We start from the raw sequence: 21,770 nt of genomic DNA, 5'->3' as shown, positions 1-21,770 counted from the left end.
TCAATTTGACTTGGCTTAAATGGTGCGGAATTAACCTCGGCAACAACAAAAATTGAGATTGCAACTTGCCTTTGAAAAATGTTTGTTTGCAATTTTGTACAGCTGTGCGGGATAAACATTTGCTAGTATGTATGTATGTATGTATGCGTGCTTGTTTTGATCAGTATGCGCATTTGTGTGCATTTTGGTTGCCGCTGTAGAATCTTCGCGCGCGTGGGTGCAAATTTCATTGGCTTTTATTTAAATCGCCTGGCAACTTTGCCACCGCACAGCTGTGCCAAGTGCCTGGGCGTCAGATTTCCACTCTGCGCTTTGCTCATTTTCTGTTTATATTTCGGTAATTGTTTTTTTTCTTTTTGTGTTCTGCTTTTATCTCAGCTGCAATGAAACGTTAAAGAAGCCACTTTTATATGTGCTGAAGGCCATAAACGCAATTGCCTGCCTCAACAATTGCACTCTGCGAAATGGAATTTTTAATCGCTTTAAACAATTGAGGGTGTGATGAGAGCATCTACATAAATGAAGGGGTTGAGGCTATTACAGCAGAATTTGCTAATAAAATTATAGCAAGTAGTAAGGAAACAATTACAGAAATCTTTTACTCTTTTTGATACGTTTAGTTAATCTGCAATTGTCGTAAGTTGTTGCTGGGTAATTTTTTTTTTTTATATTTTTTAAGCTTGCAGTGCATGATATTTGGTCATGAATATCAATTTGTATCTGAGATATTTACTCAACAAAAGGCCCTCTTGTCTTTCTAATTAATTCTTATTAATTATTTTTGATTTTGACTTTGCTCCACTTACATAGCTTCTTCGAGTCGCTACATTGTGCTACGAACAGGGACCGTAACCCTTACAACTTTTATTAAAAAAATCGCTCTTTAACAATTATTTTTTGACTTTTATTTCATTACTCTTTATATAACCGTTATTTCTGACTTTTATTTTTATAAATCGAAAACAACAATTATTTTTGATACTTTTCTAAATAGTCTACAAATAGCAGTAATTTTTAATTTTTCAATTATATGTCTTAGATAACAGTTATTGAAGAGTTTTATTTATAAAAAATCATCAATAAAAATCAGTTTCAGTTTCATGAGAATTATACTAAATGTCCTTTTAAAACTTTATCCTTGAATATCCCTGGAAATTTCCAATATTTATTTCAAAAAAATATATCAAATACTAATATCCCAACTACCACATCCTCGCATTTCGTCCTTCTAACTTTATTAGTTTGAGATAAAAAAAATTTACACTTCTCTTTATAAGATATTGATAGTTACAATATACATAAATGAAGATACTGGAATCGTTTGAGATTTTTGGGTTTAAGAAAGTATAAGTTTTCTGATATCCTTTACAACGATACCAATTTCTTAAAATCGGTTTGTATTTTTTTGTTTAAAAAATGGTATTTTTTGCTTTTAAGTGTTTTTTCTCAAATTTTTATGTACGAAGTATACAAATATGCATGCCAGAAGAAAGGGGGTTTTATCTCCTTTACAATGATAAAAAATTAAAAAAATTCGGTTAGTAATTTGTACATATTTTTCTTTATAAAAAGAGGTATTTTTTGCTTTTAAGTGTTTTTTTTTTTAATTTTTGTATACGAAGCATATCAGACGAACGAAGGTTTGATTGCGTTTACAACGATGTCAATTTTGTAAAAATCGGATAGTAATTTTTTTTTAAATATTGTTTGTATGAAAAAAGCTATTTTTGCCTCTTAAATGTTTTTTCTTAAAATTTTAAGGATATTCAAGGATAATGTTTTAAAAGGACATTTTCAACACTTATTCGTCCAGGTGCACCAATTTTTTTCAATTCTACACAATTTTTCCTTTTAGTTGGTACCCATATTGTTACTCTACAATGACCAAATCTTTAAAATAAGTCCTTTACAAAAATCCTGGCGTCAGTGAGAAAAATAAAAAAGCAGTTATACTGTATTTGGCTCCTAGTTTTGTGCATATATTCATTTTTTTCGTGTGTTTTAAAATTTTTTGGTTTTTGTCGCACGGTATTATAATCTTTCTAAACCGAATCAAAAAATAGAAATTGCCGTAAATCCAATGGAGGGTTTCCATGAGTCATTTCCGTTTTTCGCGCAGAAAAGTTTTGTTTCCGGCTGTCAGAGTGCCATTCAAAAAATGTTCATTGTCAATTAGGTATAATCCTCTAATAAATTTTGCAAAAAAAAAAATTTGGAAGTAGCTTAAAATGCCAGTCAACAGTCGGAGCTGTGACGTAAATGAATGAATTCATTGATGTTGGCAGCGGCGGTGGTCGGTCGCCTTTTCAAACTTGGCCGCGTGGGCGGGCGGTGCTAATGTTTTGAATTAAATTTCATTTTATTCGCTTTTCTCAATATTTTGACAAATTTTTATTTTAAATTTAAACATGATGTAAGCTGTCGCACTTTCTGTTTTCAAAAAAAAAAAAATAGAAATTTTGTGACAGACATGATTGCCGTGACAATTGGCTCCGTGGGAAGCTGGGCGAGATTTTGGCCACGCGCCCAATTTGCGGTGAGGTGAGACAGCGCAAAGAAATAAAAGTAATAGCTAGTGAGTAGACAAAATGAAGAGGACGTTCCGAAAAAAAGAAGTAATGAAAAAAAAAAAAACGAAAAATTCACGGGAACTACAATTTAAGTGAATCTACTTGAAATCACGACATCAGCATAACGGCAACAGCCAATGGGATTGCGAGATGCTTTGAATGAGCGGCAAATAAGAACAGAATAAAATGAAATGAAATAAAAACATTACAAAAAACGAAAAAAAGTGAAATTTTATTTGCTGCAAATGGAACAAGCGGTCGCGCGTTAATCGCTTTCGAATTGAGTTTTCAAGTCGTGCGCCAAAAATTTAACAGTTGTCTGACAGCCGCAAAAGTGGCAGGCGACACACACACACGCACTCGTATGCGAAAGTGCCAGCAGCTGCCAAAATTGCAGCAACAACATGCTTAGCAAAGCAGAATAAAATTTGTTTTCTTTTTTTGTTTTTTATTTTTTGTTTTGTTTACCAAAAGCATCGACAACACTTGAGGCTTATTGCGGCACCTGACTCACCGTTGCCAAAATAAACAAACCCCTCGCAGTGGCGCACTAACCGGAAAACACTTTAACCCCTTCAGTGTCAATGCGACACACAAATTGCTAGCTATGTATGTATGTATGTCTCTTCACTTTCCAGAGCAATTGCAAAAACAATAACAGGAATGAAGTGGAAAATGCAGAAAAATTGCATTTTCGCAAGCAAATTAAAAACACATTGTCCCATGCGTTGCATGCCACATATATGCACAAACGGCTCTGCAGCTGCAACAACAAAGCACGGCAAGGCAAGGCAAACGTGTTGTTGCAGCATGAGTGTTGCTGCTACTACAACTGCGCGGCTGTGGTTGCATCAATGTGGCAGGATTTGCTAAAAATAGACAGGCGATAGTGCGATTTGGCAAAAACCATCATCCGCCAACTGCCTAGGAAAGCAGCGGAACAACAATGCACACATGTGGCAAGCAGTATAGAGTAGTTTGGCAAGCGTGCAGCACTGCTGTGCCTGGAGTGTACACCAATCATTGCACCGCTGGCCCATCTTCCTCGTTGCCTGCTAACAATTTCTTCCTCACACTTCATAAAAAGTTTAACTATACATAAATACATACATACATACATACATACATACTTGTGTATATTGTATACAAATTTTCTAGTTTTTGCAGCAAATGCGAAAACAAAAACGCGAAAACAATTTGCGCTTATGTTTTTTCGTAGTAAAATTGAAATGAAAATAAAACATTGCACAACAAAAATCGGAGATGTTAAAGTTCGACAAAATTGCGTATATTTATGTAAACGAATGTGGGAATGTGTCAGTGTGGCGTTTTTGTTCAATCTGTGCGATGCTCTACGCCGCGGCAAGTGTGTGCTGCGTATGCATCAGTCGTCAACCCGAAACACACTTGCAACATGTGTGCCAAGATCGCTGTCGCCGTTGTTGGTGCCGTTGTTGGTGCCGGTGTTGCTGTCGATGCCCGCGCACTGTTCATGGCACATTGCCGATCTTCTAGCAGAAGCGTTTACGCTTAGTGATTTTCTACGTATTGTGCGCTGGCCCTGTAGGGAATGTGTGCCGTAAACGTTTCTGTATTATTCGCATATTTACCTATGTGATTTCTATCAATTATCTTCTTATTTAAAAAAAGGGTTTTGTGGGTGGCTAATCTTACTACATATATCCATTTGAACCATAATTTGGTTGAATCTAAGTTGATGCAACTATGCCGACTTCAAGACGTTACTTTCTCTTCTATACTAAATAAGTTGAATTTCAATGTCCTTCGCTCCAATAGTTGTAATACTCAATCGCTTATATTACATATATAGTTTATTGCTATGTATATAAACATAGATTTGTAGTATTTTGCGCTTTTCGTTTGACTTGGATCGGCTGCGATATCGTGAATAACCTGCCTCTCAAACACAACTATCTATCTATCATCAATAGTGGCTCTCTCAAGCTCAATCGATATATTGAAAGGTCAAGGCGGGATACCTTCTTGTAACTCCTTTCTTTCTTTCTTGAAAAATATCCTCCAGCAATTTGAACGTCCATGGATCCACTGTGGTGTTGTGGTTAGAAGTGCACTCAACCATTCCGCAAGGCCTGGGACATACCCCACTACACCACCGCAGGATTAAGTATTTTGGATGTTACTAAATATTTATCAAGTATGCTAGTATTTACTTATTATTACAAATACTTAGTCTAAAAGCATTTAGTTAGTTTCAAGGAAGATTTTCGGGATAGTAGGGACTATTTAGTTTTTTTTTTTTGAGACCAAATACATCCATAAATAGGTTTATTGATAAATACTTAAATAAAAAGCCCGACTATTATATCGATAAATATATCAAAAAATTATCGATTATTATATTGATAAATATATCGATAAAAATCAAGAAATACATAACGATTTCAAAATCGATAAATATATCGGTATCAATATCGGTAAATATTTCAAAAATTCCGAAATAGCCCCGAAAATCATGCGCACAACCATTCCGCAAGGCCTGGGATATACCCCACTACACCACCGCAGGTTTAAGTATTTTTGATGTTACTAAATATTTATCAAGTATGCTAGTATTTACTTATTTTCACCGCGCAAAATACTTAGTCTAAAAGAATTTAGTTAGTTTCACTTAAGATTTTCGGGACTACTTCAAGATTTTCGTGATAGTAGGGACTATTTAGTTTGTTGTTTTTTGTGACCAAATACATCCATAAATAGGTTTATTGATAAATACTTAAATAAAAAACTCGACTATTATATCGATAAATATATCAAAAAATTATCGATTATTATATTGATAAATATATCGATAAAAATCAAGAAATATATAACGATTTCAAAATCGATAAATATATCGGTATCAATATCGGTAAATATTACAAAAATTCCGAAATAGCCCCGAAAATCATGTTGTAGGCCCCGAAGTTCTGAAGAAGTCTAGAAAATCTCGAAATAGTCCCGAGATTCCCGAAATAGTTTTGAAAATCCTCATTTAGTCCCGAGCATATCGAAAATCTCTAAAATACCGAAATAGTTTCCAAATTGAGGTGAGAGGAGTTGAGGTGTGGTAAATTTAGGTGAGGGGTGGTCAGAACGGGCGTGAATGAGTTCAGTTGTGGTGAGTTTAAGTGAGATTCGGTTAGTTTATGTGTTTTGAGTTCAACTGTGGTGAGGTTAGCGTAAGTTAAGGTGTTTATTGTTAGAATTGTTCCTATATCATAAAGTATTTAGTTTTTTAATATTTAGGCATCTACTAAATACCTCAGTAATTTAGCGAAAGTATTTTACATCTCCAAAGTACCCGAGTATTTTGGACCAGAGCGCCTGCTAAATCCTTGAAGTTTTTTTTTAATTTAGTATCTAACAGCTCCTGAGTACCTAAATAGGAGTAAATATCCATTCTTAGTACTAATTAGACGGTGGAATGAAAGTGAATTCCTATTCTCATGAGAATTATTCTCACCACTTACCAGAATTTCAAAAGAACCAAAAATTACTTATTAAGCATTGAACAATGGTTTAAGAAACGACGAAGAAAAAATTGTCCAGGACTACTCGCGAGTACGCAGAGGAACATCAATTTTGTTTAATTTCTTGCAGGGACGCGATTTACACTATTACTTTTAGATGAAATTAAAATAACAGAAAATTAGTGGAAAAAAAGCAGCAGAACCAGCAATGGATTGACGAGTTGAATGCATTCTGAAAGCAAGAAGAAAAGAGAAATTAAAATTTTAGAAATAACAAAGTCAAGGCGCAATGGAGTGCAGTGCAAGTGAACAGTAGCGAGAGATAAAAACAACAGCAAAAACAACAACTACTATATATTGGGTGGCACATGTGTTTAAGTATAAATGTGTCTTTATCCAATTTGAAGACGCACATATGTATGTATGTATGTATGTATGAATGCGAGAACCAAAAAAGAGTGTGAATAGTTTAGTTGCACGAACAACAACAAAATGCTGTCGCATTTACAACGGAAGACGAAGGAGTGATCGAGCAGCGCAGATCCTCAGGATGCACCAACATGTGTAAATATGTTTGGATGTGTGCGCCACTGCATGTAAATAGGCAAGTGTGAGTTGTCGCCCATGTGCATTAATATAATCGTTGTTGTTGCTGCTATTTGTATGCAGCATGTAGAAGACATTACCGCTGCTGTTGCATGCATTTAAAACCTTGCAACATAATGCACACCGATTTATTAACGAGCGAAACGTGACCGCTGGCGGGTGTTTTAAAGTGGCGTAGAAAAATTTTACAGACAAAAAAAAAAATTAAATAAATCCAAATGTCTAATATTTGGTAGTTTGTATAATAATTTAAAAAAATACATATTAGTAGGCGGAAATTTAAAGCCAACATCAACATAGGACTGCGTAAGTCACTGGGATTTCCCGCGCGCACTGGGCTGATTTTTTTGGCAGTAGTTGCCAAAATTTAGCAAAGCGAAACCAAAGACAAAAAAATTAGCAGCACAAACAAGAACCAAGAAACAAAAAAAAAAAAAAAACATAGTGATAAAGTGGAACGGACAAGTGCTGGTAGTCTGAGTGCCGCTGCAAGAGGTGACAATTAAACACGCCAAAGTGATTTTATTTATTCAACAAAAGACACGCGACATAAGCGCGCGCACGCCTTTGAGGAGCGAGCGAATTTTGTCAGCAAAATTCAGCAAAAAAAAAGACAACAAATTGGCGTGAGTGAGTGCTTAGCTAGCTATTGCGCCGTGTAGACAGCTTGTTGTATGCGAGTGACATAAATATATAAGTATTTGAGTGGGAAATTACATTTGACTTTTTGATGGAAAGTGGTCAATGACAGTGACTACGAATGAATGAAAACTTATGCAGAGAAATTGTGAAATTTAAAGTATTGAAAGGCTTTAGAACTTAAAGTGGGAGTAAAATGAGTAAAGTGCGCTTAAAACACTTTCATCGATAGAAAAAAATTATAAATTTTTTTAAAAGATTTAAAAACTTTTAAAACCAAAATATTTCTTCAAATTCCTCGTGTGAAGAAATTCGCCGCATACTTGCCTTCGCCATGTCTGCCACGCTCAAAGTGAGTCCGCCTAATCTCAGCATTTCGCCCATGACCACAGCCAAAGTGATATTTTCAGCTAATCGGTCTGCCAGCAACAACAACAACAGCTGCAGCAAAAGTGTCAGTCATTGCACAAAGTTGCCACAAATTAAATTGCCACCACCTTCACCACTTTATTCACCACTTTATCCAGCCATGGATGCCATAGCATCGACACCCAATAATTATGTTAATAGCAGCAACACCAACAGCAACAACACCAACAGCTGCGCTCTACTTATGTCACCGCCGCTCAGCGCTAAGCACGAAAAGGATACACACCAAGAATTAGAGCAAAATCACCACCCTCTCCTCCAAACTCGGCAGCCGCAGCCGCAGCAGCAGGAGCAACAGCGACTCCACACAGCCGAATTCCTTGCGCCCAATTGTAATCTGAAGGCAGTCTACAACAGCAACAACTACACAGATTTCACCAGCGCCGAGTTGAGCTTTCCGGATTTTTCGCTCAGTTACATGGTGGAGACGCCCACTTCGGTTTACGGTGGCAGCAGCAGCAACAACAACAACACACTGGATTATGTGTCGTCAGGCAATCAATGCGGCAACAGCCCGGCAACAGTGAGCTTTTGCAGTGATAGTGATGTGGTCATGTCGCAACAGCAACAGCAACAGCAANGGAGACGCCCACTTCGGTTTACGGTGGCAGCAGCAGCAACAACAACAACAACACATTGGATTATGTGTCGTCAGGCAATCAATGCGGCAACAGCCCGGCAACAGTGAGCTTTTGCAGTGATAGTGATGCGGTCATGTCGCAACAGCAACAGCAACAACATAAGCAGCCAGCTTGCAGCACCGGTAACACCCAGGATGTGTTCCGCTTTGAGCCGGAGGATATTGCGCGCCTTACATCCGTCGATTGTGAGACGAGTGACAACTTTGTAAATTCTACTGAGAAGGCGTTGCATGGTGGCGGCTTGGTGGGCGTGTTAGACAGTTTACAAGCGCCTTTTACGCCGCACACGCCATACAGCCCCTATGCTGCGACGACGACGGCACCGACGACGACAACCAGCTTCAGCATGACAGTGGATGGAAATTACCAGCAGCAGCAGCAGCCGCGGCAACTGACATCAGATGGAATTACAAGCAGCTGCAGCGAGAGCAATAGCAACAACAGTTGTGACCTTAGCGGCAGTCAATTATTGACTGCAGCCACTTTAACTTCTGACTATTTGAACCTCGACATCGAATACTACAACTACGATGAAATTAATTGTCAATCGAAAAATCAATCGCCCTGCTCCTCGCCGCCGCTTGATCCATGGATGACGCTCAATTTGGCCGAAACCATTGCTGGCGCTGCGGCGGCAGAACAAGCGGCCGTTAATACACAACGCAATCGGTCGCCCAAACCGAGCAATACTTGCTACACCTATCAGCCGTATGACGCGCACAACCAGCCACAACAAGCGCACGAGATTAAGCAGGAAACGCCAAACAAGCTGCCTTCGATGGTGTCCACCTTCGGTACGCCCAAATACGAGTCTGTCTACAACTATGACTACACATTTGTCAACGATGAGATCAGCGCACAGCAACAACGGCAAGAATACCAGCAGTGCATGCAGCAGCAGCAGCAGCAACAGCAACAGCAACAGCAACAGCAACAGCAACAGCAACAAGAAAAATGGTCCTGCTATGGCGTCGCCGCAACCGCATCACCCGGTGCTGTAGTAGCCCAAAATTACGATCATTTGCCGGAGAACTATCAGAATTGCAATTTGTTGCATGCGGAAAAACCCAACCGCGAACACAAAATCATATGGACCATCGATGAGCTGGACGAGTTGCATGAGGAGCTTATCGACGAGCTGTGCTGTGCCAGTGCCAAACAGTCCAATCACATAAGCGGCGACGAGGGTGTAGATGTAGATATTGCTGGCTATTTTGAAGATGAAAATTCGTTGGATTTTGCCCTACAGGTGGCAAGTGATGAGCGTGTGTTTGACGAGGTCGATGAAAATGAGGATGATAACGATTCGGTATTCCACACCAGTGCGTGTGCCACAGCCACAGCCACAGCCACAACAAATCACTTAGAACAAGCAACACAGTTGCATTTGCAACCGCCACGTCGTCGACGTCGTTACACATCACCAACTGCAGGCAATGCCAGCAATGAGGTTGCTGGTGCCAAATGCAAATCATCTCGCAACACTGCAACGCCAGTAATTCGCAAGAATTATGACGCAGATGCCATTGGCGGTATTAGGCAACAAGAAGCAGAAATTGCGGATGCAGCGCCTGTGGAAGAGTTTGCCGATGAGTTGCAAATCTGTCGTTGGACTGATTGCAACGAGGAATTCCCAAACCAGGCGGCATTTGTGACGCACATCGAGAAACGACATGTGGATGCGAAAAAACGCGATGATTTCTCTTGCTTTTGGCTGGACTGTCCGCGCCGCTATAAGCCCTTCAATGCGCGCTATAAGCTCTTGATACACATGCGCGTGCATAGCGGCGAGAAGCCCAACAAATGTCCGGTAAGTTGAATACTCATACTTAGATGGGTATTAGAGCCAATGGGGTTAATTGATCGAGCGTATGTGCGTATGGGTGTGAATTGATGCTGTGACTAGATGGATGGGACTGGAAATAAATCAGTCGATTTTTAAAACTTAGGGAAAATGGGTAAAGTTAAGGTGGCTTAGATGAGTTTTCAAAATTAAATATTTGTATTTTCGGTTTGCACTTTTGAAAAAATTTGGCATCGTCCTCGATATAGTAATTTTCTTAGCATCCGACGAGGCTGTACTTGTCTAGTTCCACAAATTGATTCATATAAATTTGGGGTGACTGAAACTCTCTAGAACTCCAAAGAAACAACAATAGTAATAATATTTTGGCCCTTACACTTTTACTAAGAGTTTGTGGCGTGGTGTGTGTTTTGATATTGGCACCAGGGACCGAACCTAACAGTTATTGATGAAAACTGTCATGGAGTAATTCACTATGAAGGAATGTTCTACAACTAAGTGATACATACAAATCGATTTCTTTTTTCACCGAGACTCAAATTTGAAAATAAATTTTGATTTGCAATTTTTATGTAAAATTAAAAAAAAAACTAGCAATTATTTTTGATTTTTGTATTATATGTCTTAGATAACAGTTATTGAAGACTTTAATAGTTATTTGTTGACTTTTATTTAATTACTCTTTAAATAAACGTTATTTCTGACTTTTATCTTATAAATCCAAAATAACAATTATTTTTGATTTTTATCTAAATAATCTGCAAATAACACTTATTTTAGATTTATAAATTATTAAACAGTTATCGAAGACTTTTAATTTGAAAAGTCATCAATGTAAATCAGTCACCGACTTTTATTTTTTAAAGCATTCGTATAAAATTTGTTATCTAAGACATATAATTCAAAAATAATAAAAATAACTGTTAATTGCAGATTCTTTAGATAAAAATCAAAAATAATTTTTATTTTGGATTTATAAAATAAAAGTCAGAAATAACAGTTTTTTAAGGAGCAACTAAATAAAGCGATTTTTTCATAAAAGTTGTAATTTTTAATGTCCCTAGATTTTATGTTTTTAATAAGTCCAATCCAGCTGATCAAATTACAAGTTTTCAGGTCTTCAATTTATAGAAATTGGAAAATGTTCCTAGGTTATCTATACCGGTAGACCTCCTAGGAAAATTTTTCTAATTCCCATAAATCCTACGGAAACTATTATAATTACTTTGTCTAGCCTTTGTTGATGCCTTGGCCATTTAATCAACTTTGTAATTTTTTTTCTTCAAGTTTTGTCTAACACTTTCCTTGCTCACTGATCTGTTGTTTTCTATTCCTGTATAATCCCACTTACTCTTAATTCCTGTTGCCCCCTTGGCACATAGCGCCAAAATTCTGAAGAGAAGAGCTACATATAGGTGGCAGGTGGCTACTTCTGTATCAGGCTCCAATTTTTCGCTAGTTTGCTGAATTTCAATCTTTTCTACCAGGGATGTGAGTTTGAAGACACAGACTTTTGTTTATGAAAGAAGAGTCGCACTTTTCGCTACAGAAGAAGGAAAAAGATGCAGATGCTTTTTGAATAAGTGACAAAAAATATGTGTAGGGAACACGAAAACAGTGCAATGGACGGCATTTATTTTACGAATACCTGACTTCGTGCTAGTAAAAATTAAAACAAAAATATTGTACTCGCAATCATTTAAAAAGGTTTCACTAACACTAACGGAAGGATATGTGTGTAAAGTTTGGACTCAAAGTCAATCAAACTAAAACTGTCATGATTCCGTTCATTAGGGAAAGAGCTTCGTCAAGCATTAAGAATCATAACTGTGGATGAGTTTGTGGTCGATGACGACAGCGAAGTGAAGTACCTGGTGCTCTGCCTGAACAACACACTCGAAGAGGTAATAAGTTTTAAATTTATTATATCTTTAGGCTCGTGGCAAATATTTCACACAAATATTGACATTTACGTGAGCTAGACCGATTTGAAAACACCTCCAAAAATAATTTTTTTTATGAATCAAATAATTTAATGAACATTGTTTCGAAAAAAAATCTCTCAAGATGTTAGAAGAGTTTAAGCTTAACTAGTCTGCATACAAATGTTTGACAACGAAATCAAAATAAAAAGATTTTCGGAGGTATTTTCAAAACAGTCGAAGTCACGTAAATCTTAATATTTTTCCAAACTATCTTGGAAGAAGTCTTAAAATATAACAAATTATAATGGAAAACAGTAGCTTTTTTTTTAATGGAGAGTGATAGGCCCTAATATGCATATCGTATAATAAATATACGGCAATGGACTTGAAACTCAAGTGTTGAAATAAATGCACAGCTGCAAGCTTATTTAAAAGCAATGAATATACACATGCACCCATCTCTGCATATAAAATGTGCTACATAATACAGTGACTCAAACAATTGACCACGTGTTTCAAGCGGCGTTGATTTTTAATATTTTTTTTTTCACGGACGGATTTTTGCACTTTTTTTCCATATAAGCCAGCTTTTGTAAATTGCACTTGTTATATAAGAAAACGCAAAAGCAGTCACAAAAAAAAAACTAAAAAATTAACTGAATTTTTTTGCCGGTTGAAACTTGCACCTCAGCAGACTAAAATTATGTATATAAACTATAAAAATGCGTACCTGGAGATGTTCTAAAGGTTCAGATTGAAAATTCGATAGTTGAAAAAAATTTGATGGCAAGACTGGAACACTGACTAAATGTAGACTGTCATTGGATTCGTGTTGCTGCTATTTTTAGACAGAAAATAAATGTTTGTTTGTATTAAAAAGTTTAAATTTATACGTAAAGACGGAAAATAAACGAAGATCATAAAGCAAGTTAAAAGGTTATTTTATGTGCTCGTCTGAATTGAAATCCATTCACACATTTATGCATGCGTTTATTCACGCATATTCTTTTTATGCATTTTATTTATTTTCCAACAATTGTCGCTCAAGTAAAAGAATTTTATATTTTCCCCGTCGCTAATGACGACTTACCCAGCTACGAGTACAGTCAATTGTGCGGGCGATGGCATTTGTATTGATACGAGTAGTAGTTGTTTTTGTAGCAATAAAAGTGACACATGCTATATTTGTGGGGAAAAGGCTTGAAGGGATTTTGATTAAAAAATATTCATACATACATATGTATGTATATCTATGTATATATGTACATTAGGGTGGTCCTTGAATTTTGATTACCCAATGAAGACGTCTTAACCAACTCCAATGGGAACCAACATTTTTTGAATCCATTTCTGCACTTATCGTTTTCCTAAACTTCCACCAAAGAGCGTAACAGTGAACATTTACCTATTTTCTTCGGAACCTATTTTCGCAATTTTGCAAACTCTAAACTACTTTAAACCCGCGGTTTCTTCGGCAAATTTGCTTAGAATTACACGTAGAATTCTTCTATGATATACGCACATAGTAAAAAAAAATGTTAAAATTTGACCCGCCCTAATGTTTATACATGCCAATGTAAAGAAATGCAAAGAAAGAAACCTTGATGACAGAGGCACTTCACATGAGGAGCATATGTTACAAGGCCATTTGTCTACTGACCTCAGCACATTTCACCCGCTGCGTCGATGTGCCAGCAGCTTCAAGCAATTTGCTTCTCCGCGCGGCTACAAAGACACGAATATAAAACAGAAATAAAAGACAAAATAAGTAAGCAAATAACATATCCTTTTCCAACCTTGTTGTGCCCCAAAGTGTAGCTCATGCATTTGTAGAAGTGTAAATTATAACTACATACATACATACATAAATATGATATTAAACAAATAGAGTGCATCCGTCTGACGAGCTCAGGAGCTCAACATGCATACATCAAGAGTGGGGCGGTCGTCACCGGCCCTCTTATAAAGTCGATTGAACAAGCCGTCGCAAAAAAAAAGCCACACATTGGATGACGCGTCCAGGTTCTCTGGAGGCTACGCCTTCATCCCTGACAATACGGATCACCGGGTGACTACTTTGGCACCAATGGAGGTGTTTTTTCATTGAACTCTAGATTGTCTGCGTGCGTTGTTACCGTTGTTGAGAATGCAATTGAAGGTTTGTTCATTGCATGAAGCGTTCCATTGAGGTGCACAACCGCCTACAGCTACGAAATTTTTCTACTTAAATTTTCTGCGGTTTTATTATTATATTTATATTTTTGTGCTTTCTTATTTTCCGTTTACAGTTTCCCAGCTGCAACAAGGCATTCTCACGTTTAGAAAATTTGAAAATTCATCAACGCTCGCATACCGGCGAGCGGCCATATGGCTGTCAATATGAAGGTTGCCTCAAAGCGTTCAGCAATAGTTCGGATCGAGCGAAGCATCAGCGGACACACTATGATACGGTGAGTGAAAATATGTACAGTACCTTTATGATATTCAATATCAAAAAGAATTTTAAACTGTTTACATACATAAATAATTGTGAAAAAAATACCTCTAAATTTAAGTTATACAGATATGTTATAATTTCTGGTGTTTGTTGACATGAAGAGAATGCTTCAATCACAGATATTTGTGAATATTGAAACAAGTACTATGAAGACCCCGGCCTTTAGTTTTGTATGTCAAAGGGAATTAAACGAAGTGCATTTTTTATTGAAGAAAGGCGAAAAATATTATATAAAGTTAGACAATGCAATATTTTTAATCTGCATATTGATTCAAATAAGTTAAATCGTTTAATAAAATAAAATAAAATAAAATAAAATAAAATAAAATAAAATAAAATAAAATAAAATAAAATAAAATAAAATAAAATAAAATAAAGTAAAGTAAAGTAAAATAAAATAAAATAAAATAAAATAAAATTAAACAAAATAAAATAAAACAATATTATAAGATAAATAAAAAAAGTTTATAAGACAAATAAAAAATTAAAAACATATTTTTTTTTGTTTAAATTTTTATTTAATTAAATTGATCTAATTTGGTTTGATTGTTTTTTAATTTTTAAAATTGCAGCTTTCGGTTTTTTGTCGCTGTTTGTAAGCTTCATTTGTGTTTGGATTGCTTATTAAAAGTACATACATTTTCTGAAGAATTTGTGTCAATTTGACCCAATAGTAGTTCCTCATTAACATTAACGGTATTTCATATATTACAAGCAGCTTTCGGTTGCATGTAAAATTATCCAGAATATGTATGTATATTAGGGCGGTCAAAAGCTGCATGTGAAAAAGAAAAGTGGGAATTTTATTGGCGTGTTCTATACTGTTATATACCCTGTTTTTTGATTTTGAAATCAAAAAATATTTAGAGGCCGATCAAAGCGCTCAAAGTTTTCCATGTATTTTATATGCGAAATAAAACTTTTTTTCGATCAGAAACTCTGTTTCTATTCAGGCGATTTGCAATAATAATATCTAATTTTTTGTTTTACCACTTTGTAATACTGGCAATTTTTAGTGTTTTTAAGGATGCTATAAAAAGTGGGTAATACTTGGAAATTGTTAAAGAAATAATTGGGTATTACTATTGAAAATCTCGGGAAGAGCAACAAAGTTTCCGATCGAAAAATATTAATTTTCAAGAATTCTATACCATTTATCAGAAGAATTGTTTTTTCCCATATAAAATACATACTAAATGGAAAGCTTTGAGCGCTTTGTAAATATTTTTGGATTTCAAAATAAAAACACAGGGAAATACATTTTTTGATATAGAACAATCCTCTTGAGTGGGAGCATTAAAAATCCGACCTTACTTTGTTTGGACCGCCCTAATGTATATATGTAACATTTTTTAAGACTGCCCACTTTTTTGTTTTACCCACTACTCTGTCTATTGTTAAGATTAAAGAGTGACCTTTTTTCAATTCCAGTCTTCAGAAAGTCTTAGCTGACCCGTTGTTAATAACAATTACATACCTCTAGCCTAGCAGCCACATCTAAAACACCTATTGCGACCTATTGATTTAGTGTTCGGCGTACTCCGTTCGATGCCATTAACTCAACTACAATGAAAACGGAATACAAAAATTCCAGACATTTCTTAAAACAAAGACTTACTTTCCATCCATTGAAATTCAAAATAAGTCCAAATTCGAGTAGATTTCTGTAGTTCAGTTGTCAAGATTTCAATAACAAAGTGGCAACAAGTTGAAAGCTTTCGCAAACTATTTTCTTTCGCCGAAATGTTGTTTTCGCTGTCAAAATTTGCAACAAATTAAGTCAAGCCGTGAGTGGTGTTGCGCTATTGACCTATCAACAACATATGCTTTATTGCGAAATTCATCAGCAAAAGCTGACAGAAAGCAACAGTGAACACATGCGAATGTACATACGACGACATACAAATGCGAAAGTACACTCGTAAAGACACATATCGCTGTGAATTAGAGCGAACAAAGTCTGCAACAAGGCAATAAATGCGGAGGTGGCTGTGGCGATAGTAGAAAGCACTCAGCAGCTAGCAGTAGCTACAGCAGCAAGGCTGTCAGAAAGCCACACCAAAGGGGGGTGAATAGTGGCTGCGGCAAGTAACAGCAAGCGCAGGACTTGCTATGTTCCTGGCAATGCTTAGTAATTGTACACACAAGCAGCTTCTCTACATGCACACACATACTCTGATATGTACATTGTAGTTGTTGGCAGCTGAGGCAGCGCTTCTGCAATAAAACCAAAAATTACGGCAGCAGAGTAGTACAAAGTGAATTTCGGTGGCTGAAAAAGTGTTTTATTTGTTGTTGTGTATATTTAGTTGCATGTGACTGGTGTTGCAGCCATACTGTTTTCGTTGGTTATTCTGAAGTTTGGCTGTTTATTTGATTTATCGCTGCAACATGCAACTATCAATGCGCTGCAGTATGTTTGTATTGTTGTTGTACATATTAGTGCATACATATGTGCCCGTGTGCGGCCACAGAATGGCAGCAACAAAACCTAAATTATTAGCAGTATCGAGCACACAAACAACAACAACAACAACAACAACAACAACAACAACAACAACAATAATAAGAAAATGTGCATAAGTTGCTTGTGAATAGCTATAATATGTAGCATAAAGCGCATGACAGGCAGAGCAGCATTGTTGTGGCAACATGTAGATATGTATGTATGTACGCATATGTACACGTGGCATTGAGCAGCGCATGTGTTTGAATAGGAAATTATCGGTGCAATGGTTGGAGGGTGTACACAACACAGCAAAGCTCTTAGCCCACAAACCTTGCATGCAAACATAGATTGGCACATACATACATACATACACGCACTAATATAATACATTCTACTTAATTTAGGTTGTAGTGGTTGCTATTTACTGCCGAGTAAAATTTGACTAGCGTCAGCCATATGCACTTGCTGCAAATGCTTTCTCAAAAATTAAATGATTTACGTTTTGGTGAAGTTACAATGATTGTTTTTGCTTTTGTTATACATACATATATAGTTGTCGCTACTATGGCTACTATAGCATTAGATAGCAGTGCCTCTTTCAAGTTGGAACACGGGCTTCACTGCTAAAGGACATGCCCCCTCGTATGAGCATAGTCTGCATAGTTGGCGTGTACTAGCTGTTATTGCGGAGTAGGCAATGTTTCGTTCTTTTTCCTTGTTGTTGTTTTGATATTATGTTGTGACCGCTTTTAGTGCTTCTTGTGCGTACACATAACTCTATGACCTGTGCTTACAAACATACATATGGAACTCCGTAGTTGCCGGTCTTTAGGTACTAAAAGGTTATCTTACTTTGTACTAAATAAATAAAATAGATAAGTAGTGAAATAAGCCTTATACTACAAAATTCACACATAATGTGGTTCACCGATCTTTACAAGGTTCGATCGCTAGAACAAAAGTTCCTTGTCGGAAAAAATTCGAACATGTAGAACCGACTGTCTTTTGGGTATGAAATTAAATACACCCTCCGATGAATCAGACCTACATCATATATATATTGTTTTATAAACAGGTCATTTACTATTAAGAGTCAATCAACACCGTAGTCAAATCTCAATCATTAAATTCCATGCATGTTTGTTAGGGGCAAATCTTGCAATCAACTTTTGACCAACTTCCTGATGACCTAGACACTTGAAACTTCACAGTTGGCTCACGAAATCCGATAGGTGGCACAGGAGTCGAAATCTTTAAAAAACCCGTATTTATAATCCGATTTTGTTCATATTTAGAACGTATATTAACTACATGAAAAGGAATAACTCCACTAAAATTCTTTCTGATAGTATTTATGATCCAATTTAATTCATATTTAGAATGCTGTGCTAATTTTCTAATTTTTATATGTATAAAATCAATAGAAATTTCCTAGTTTAAACAAAATAAAAGTTTCGAATTTTCATATTCTGGTATATGAAGACCGGAAGTATCCGGTTTACCCCGTATTCGAAAAAAATATTAAAAGACCATCTAAAAATATTCAAAAAACTGGCTGAGAAACCGAGTCAATCACCTTATAAATAGTGTTCTTTAGTAACGATAGCAGTCTGAAAAATTAATTTTTCCCTAACAAAATCTTATATTTCGAGAACGAAAACGAAAACAGATTTCAGAAGAGTAGTCTCCTCGAAATATAAAAAATAGAACGACCTTTAAAATTACCTTCTAAAAGAAAAAAAAATAAGTTTTAAATTTGTTCCGTTTTTGGCCTGAAAACAGTATGCAATGAACTGCTTAAAATGGTTTAAATACATACATAGTATGTGTGCGCCATGGATTCCATTTTATGGTTGCCCGAACCAAAAACATATTCGAGATAAGCTTTTTTTTTTTTTTAAAGTTCATTACAGGTTAAGCTCCCCTAAGAGGACACCGATGGTCAACTACTTGTTTTCCCGCCTATAAGAGATCCGCCTGCAAGTTGATTGCCTAGTTTTAGACACGCAGCTATTATATTAAAATCTATTATTAAAGCCGGTCGAATGGCGCCTAGAATTTGTTTAATGCCAGAATGGGGATGGATTTAGTTTAGGTCGCACCCTAGTTAAGGGAGGTAAATATGTTTTGTCTCAGGAGCTGTTTATGGAGTTGGTTAAATTCGTTTCGAATGTGGTTAAAACTCTGCAGATCCAGAGGAAGCTTAGTTTTTCTAAGAGCTAAAACCAGAGCTATGTACTTATTACATATTAATCATAAATTCGTAAAATTTAAAACCTTGTAGAATTTTTGCGATACAAAAAAACAAATTTTTGCAAACCCTTGTAGTGAACGGATTTTTTTCTTTTAAGTTTTAAACTTTCGTGGATGATTTTATTTTGTAAGTAAAACAAAAACAGAGGGTGGCCCGTGATGCTGATATTTTAAGCGCCGACTTAGCTACGTGCATACTTTGTTCCGAAATAAATCGTCCTTAAAAAAGGAAGAAAAAGTTCTGTTTACGGTTATTTTTTATTATCGTAACTAGAAAAAGTATTTAAATAAAGTACTCTAGCTTGATTTTAATTCTCTTGCAGAAACCATATGCGTGTCAATTGCCCGGCTGTACGAAGCGCTACACGGATCCCTCCAGCCTGCGGAAGCATGTCAAAAACCACGCGCTGCGCAATGCCAATGGCCACTTGGGACGTCGAAAGTCGGCGAGTGCGGCTAGCGGCTGCAAAAAAGTCAACAATGGCGCTAGCAAAGCGACAACAGCTAAAATGCGGCGACACTCGGAGTCATCACTGGTCAATGCGACAGCTAAAACAACTGGCGCGTCGGCATCAGCAACATCAACAAAAACAACATCAACAACAACAGCAACAACAGCAACGTCAATGTCAACATCAACAACAGCAAAGGCATTTGCGCAAACGACACTAATTGGCAGCAAATTAATGAATAATACATTGAGTCAACAGCAGCAGCAGCAACAAGAACAACAACAACAACAGCAACTACAACAACAGCAACTTGAAACAAGGCAACCACAACAGTATACGCGACAACAACGCAGCAACAGTTGTAGTGAAATATCAACACGCCACAACAATAGCAAGACTAACAACTGCAGCAACAACAATAACAACAACAACAACAACAACAGCAGCTGCAGCAGCAATAGCAATAATCAGTGCGGTTATTATGACAACCACGTTGAGTTAATGACAATATCAACTGATACAACAACAAAAATGTTGAGGCCTGTGAAATTACACGCCACAACAACAGCAACAGCTGCAGCAACCCTACCAACAATAACAACAAACGTTTGCCAAACGTCAACACCAATGCCCTTTACGATCATGCAACATGCCAATAATGCGTTGAGTATTAGCGACATGCCCACAGTATTTGTTACCGCCAGTAATGCGAGTGGCAACAATGTGAACAACAACAGCAACAACAACAACAACAAAAGTGACTGTGGCAACAACATTAGCGCGAGTAATTGCAAAAACAATTCGATGAACTTTAATGAATTGTCAAATTGCATTGTGACCATCGAACACAATCAGAATGAGAATTCAATTGATTGCAGCGATGACGACAACGACGACAACAATAGCAACAGCAACAGCAATAGCAACTGTGGCGGCGGCAGCAATGAGGCCATTAACAAGCCCCCGGACACATTCAGCTCATATGCAACGTGCAAGGAACAGGAAATGGATGCGTTGAGTGTGCTCAGCAATGACAACAAAATCAAAAACAACAACAACAACAACTACAGCAATTGCAGCAGCAGCGGCAGCAACACTGAGCGCATCAATCAATTAAACGAACTTAAAAATTTTTTGCTGTTGAAACCGAAAGCTGCAAATAGTGGCCGCCGTGCCAGCAAACAGTCAATAAAGCCGAGTGCAAAAGCAACAGCAACAACAACAAATGCAACAGCAGCACATGCACTTATGTGGCATACAACATCGAATAGCAACAAATATATGTCTCATAGAAATGCCGTAAATTTGACGGCTATTAGCAATATTAGTGAGGAGACCGAACGCACCGATTTGGCTGCTAAGGAGGCAGGAGGGAGCAACAAAATTAGCGGCGATGGCCATAGCCCCGCTACACCGCCACCCGCACCGCCACCGCCACCACAGCCATCAGCGGAAGAGTTTGTCTCGTTCGAGTATGTAAAGCGTATGTGGGCCGAAACATTCGATTGTGGGGATGAAATCGATAGCCCCAGCGGCGATGAGATAAATCCGACGCCGTGGTCGATGGCGATGCCGTTGCAGCCAACCAGCGCACCGCCAATGCGAAACATGCCATTAGCCTAAATAAACAATGCAACGCAAGGCGAAAGCGGCTAATGGACAAAGCAGCGGAGTGGCACAAATGTCTAGTGGGGGCAATGAAGACGGCGGTGGCGGTGGCGGTGGCGGTGGCGGCGGCGGCGATAGCAGCAATGCCGAATCGGATTATGCAAATAATTTCGAGATGGATTATTTGCAGAGTTTCATTTAGTGTTGCAGCGCATACTGGCGTGCACACTCTACCATACATACATACATACATACATACATACATTTACAATCCAACACATAGTTTGCGGCACAATCAATTTGGTATCGGAGGATGCCATTAGCGGCAGCAGTAGCGGCATTGGCGGCATCAGCTGATTTCGAACTAATGATAATTAAATCACTGCTCCGCTAGAAGCATCGTACA

General features: G+C 37.2%; 1 protein-coding gene across 1 annotated transcript; it reads left to right on the top strand.

The window, feature by feature from the left end:
- Positions 1-6,788: 6,788 nt before the first annotated feature.
- On the top strand, positions 6,789-21,379 carry LOC108374754 (uncharacterized). The gene is made up of 4 exons (XM_017630772.1): positions 6,789-8,332; positions 8,410-10,186; positions 14,394-14,555; positions 19,628-21,379. The coding sequence occupies exons 1-4, from the start codon at positions 7,641-7,643 to the stop codon at positions 21,377-21,379; spliced, it is 4,383 nt and encodes a 1,460-aa protein (XP_017486261.1). The 5' UTR covers positions 6,789-7,640.
- Positions 21,380-21,770: the final 391 nt, after the last annotated feature.

Source organism: Rhagoletis zephyria, unplaced genomic scaffold (assembly GCF_001687245.7).
Source record: "Rhagoletis zephyria isolate East Lansing unplaced genomic scaffold, Rhagoletis_zephyria_1.1 Rzeph_scaffold_08103, whole genome shotgun sequence".
Lineage (NCBI taxonomy): Eukaryota > Metazoa > Arthropoda > Insecta > Diptera > Tephritidae > Rhagoletis > Rhagoletis zephyria.
Note: the sequence above shows the minus strand (reverse complement) of the source record. Positions and strands in the feature narration are given on the sequence as shown.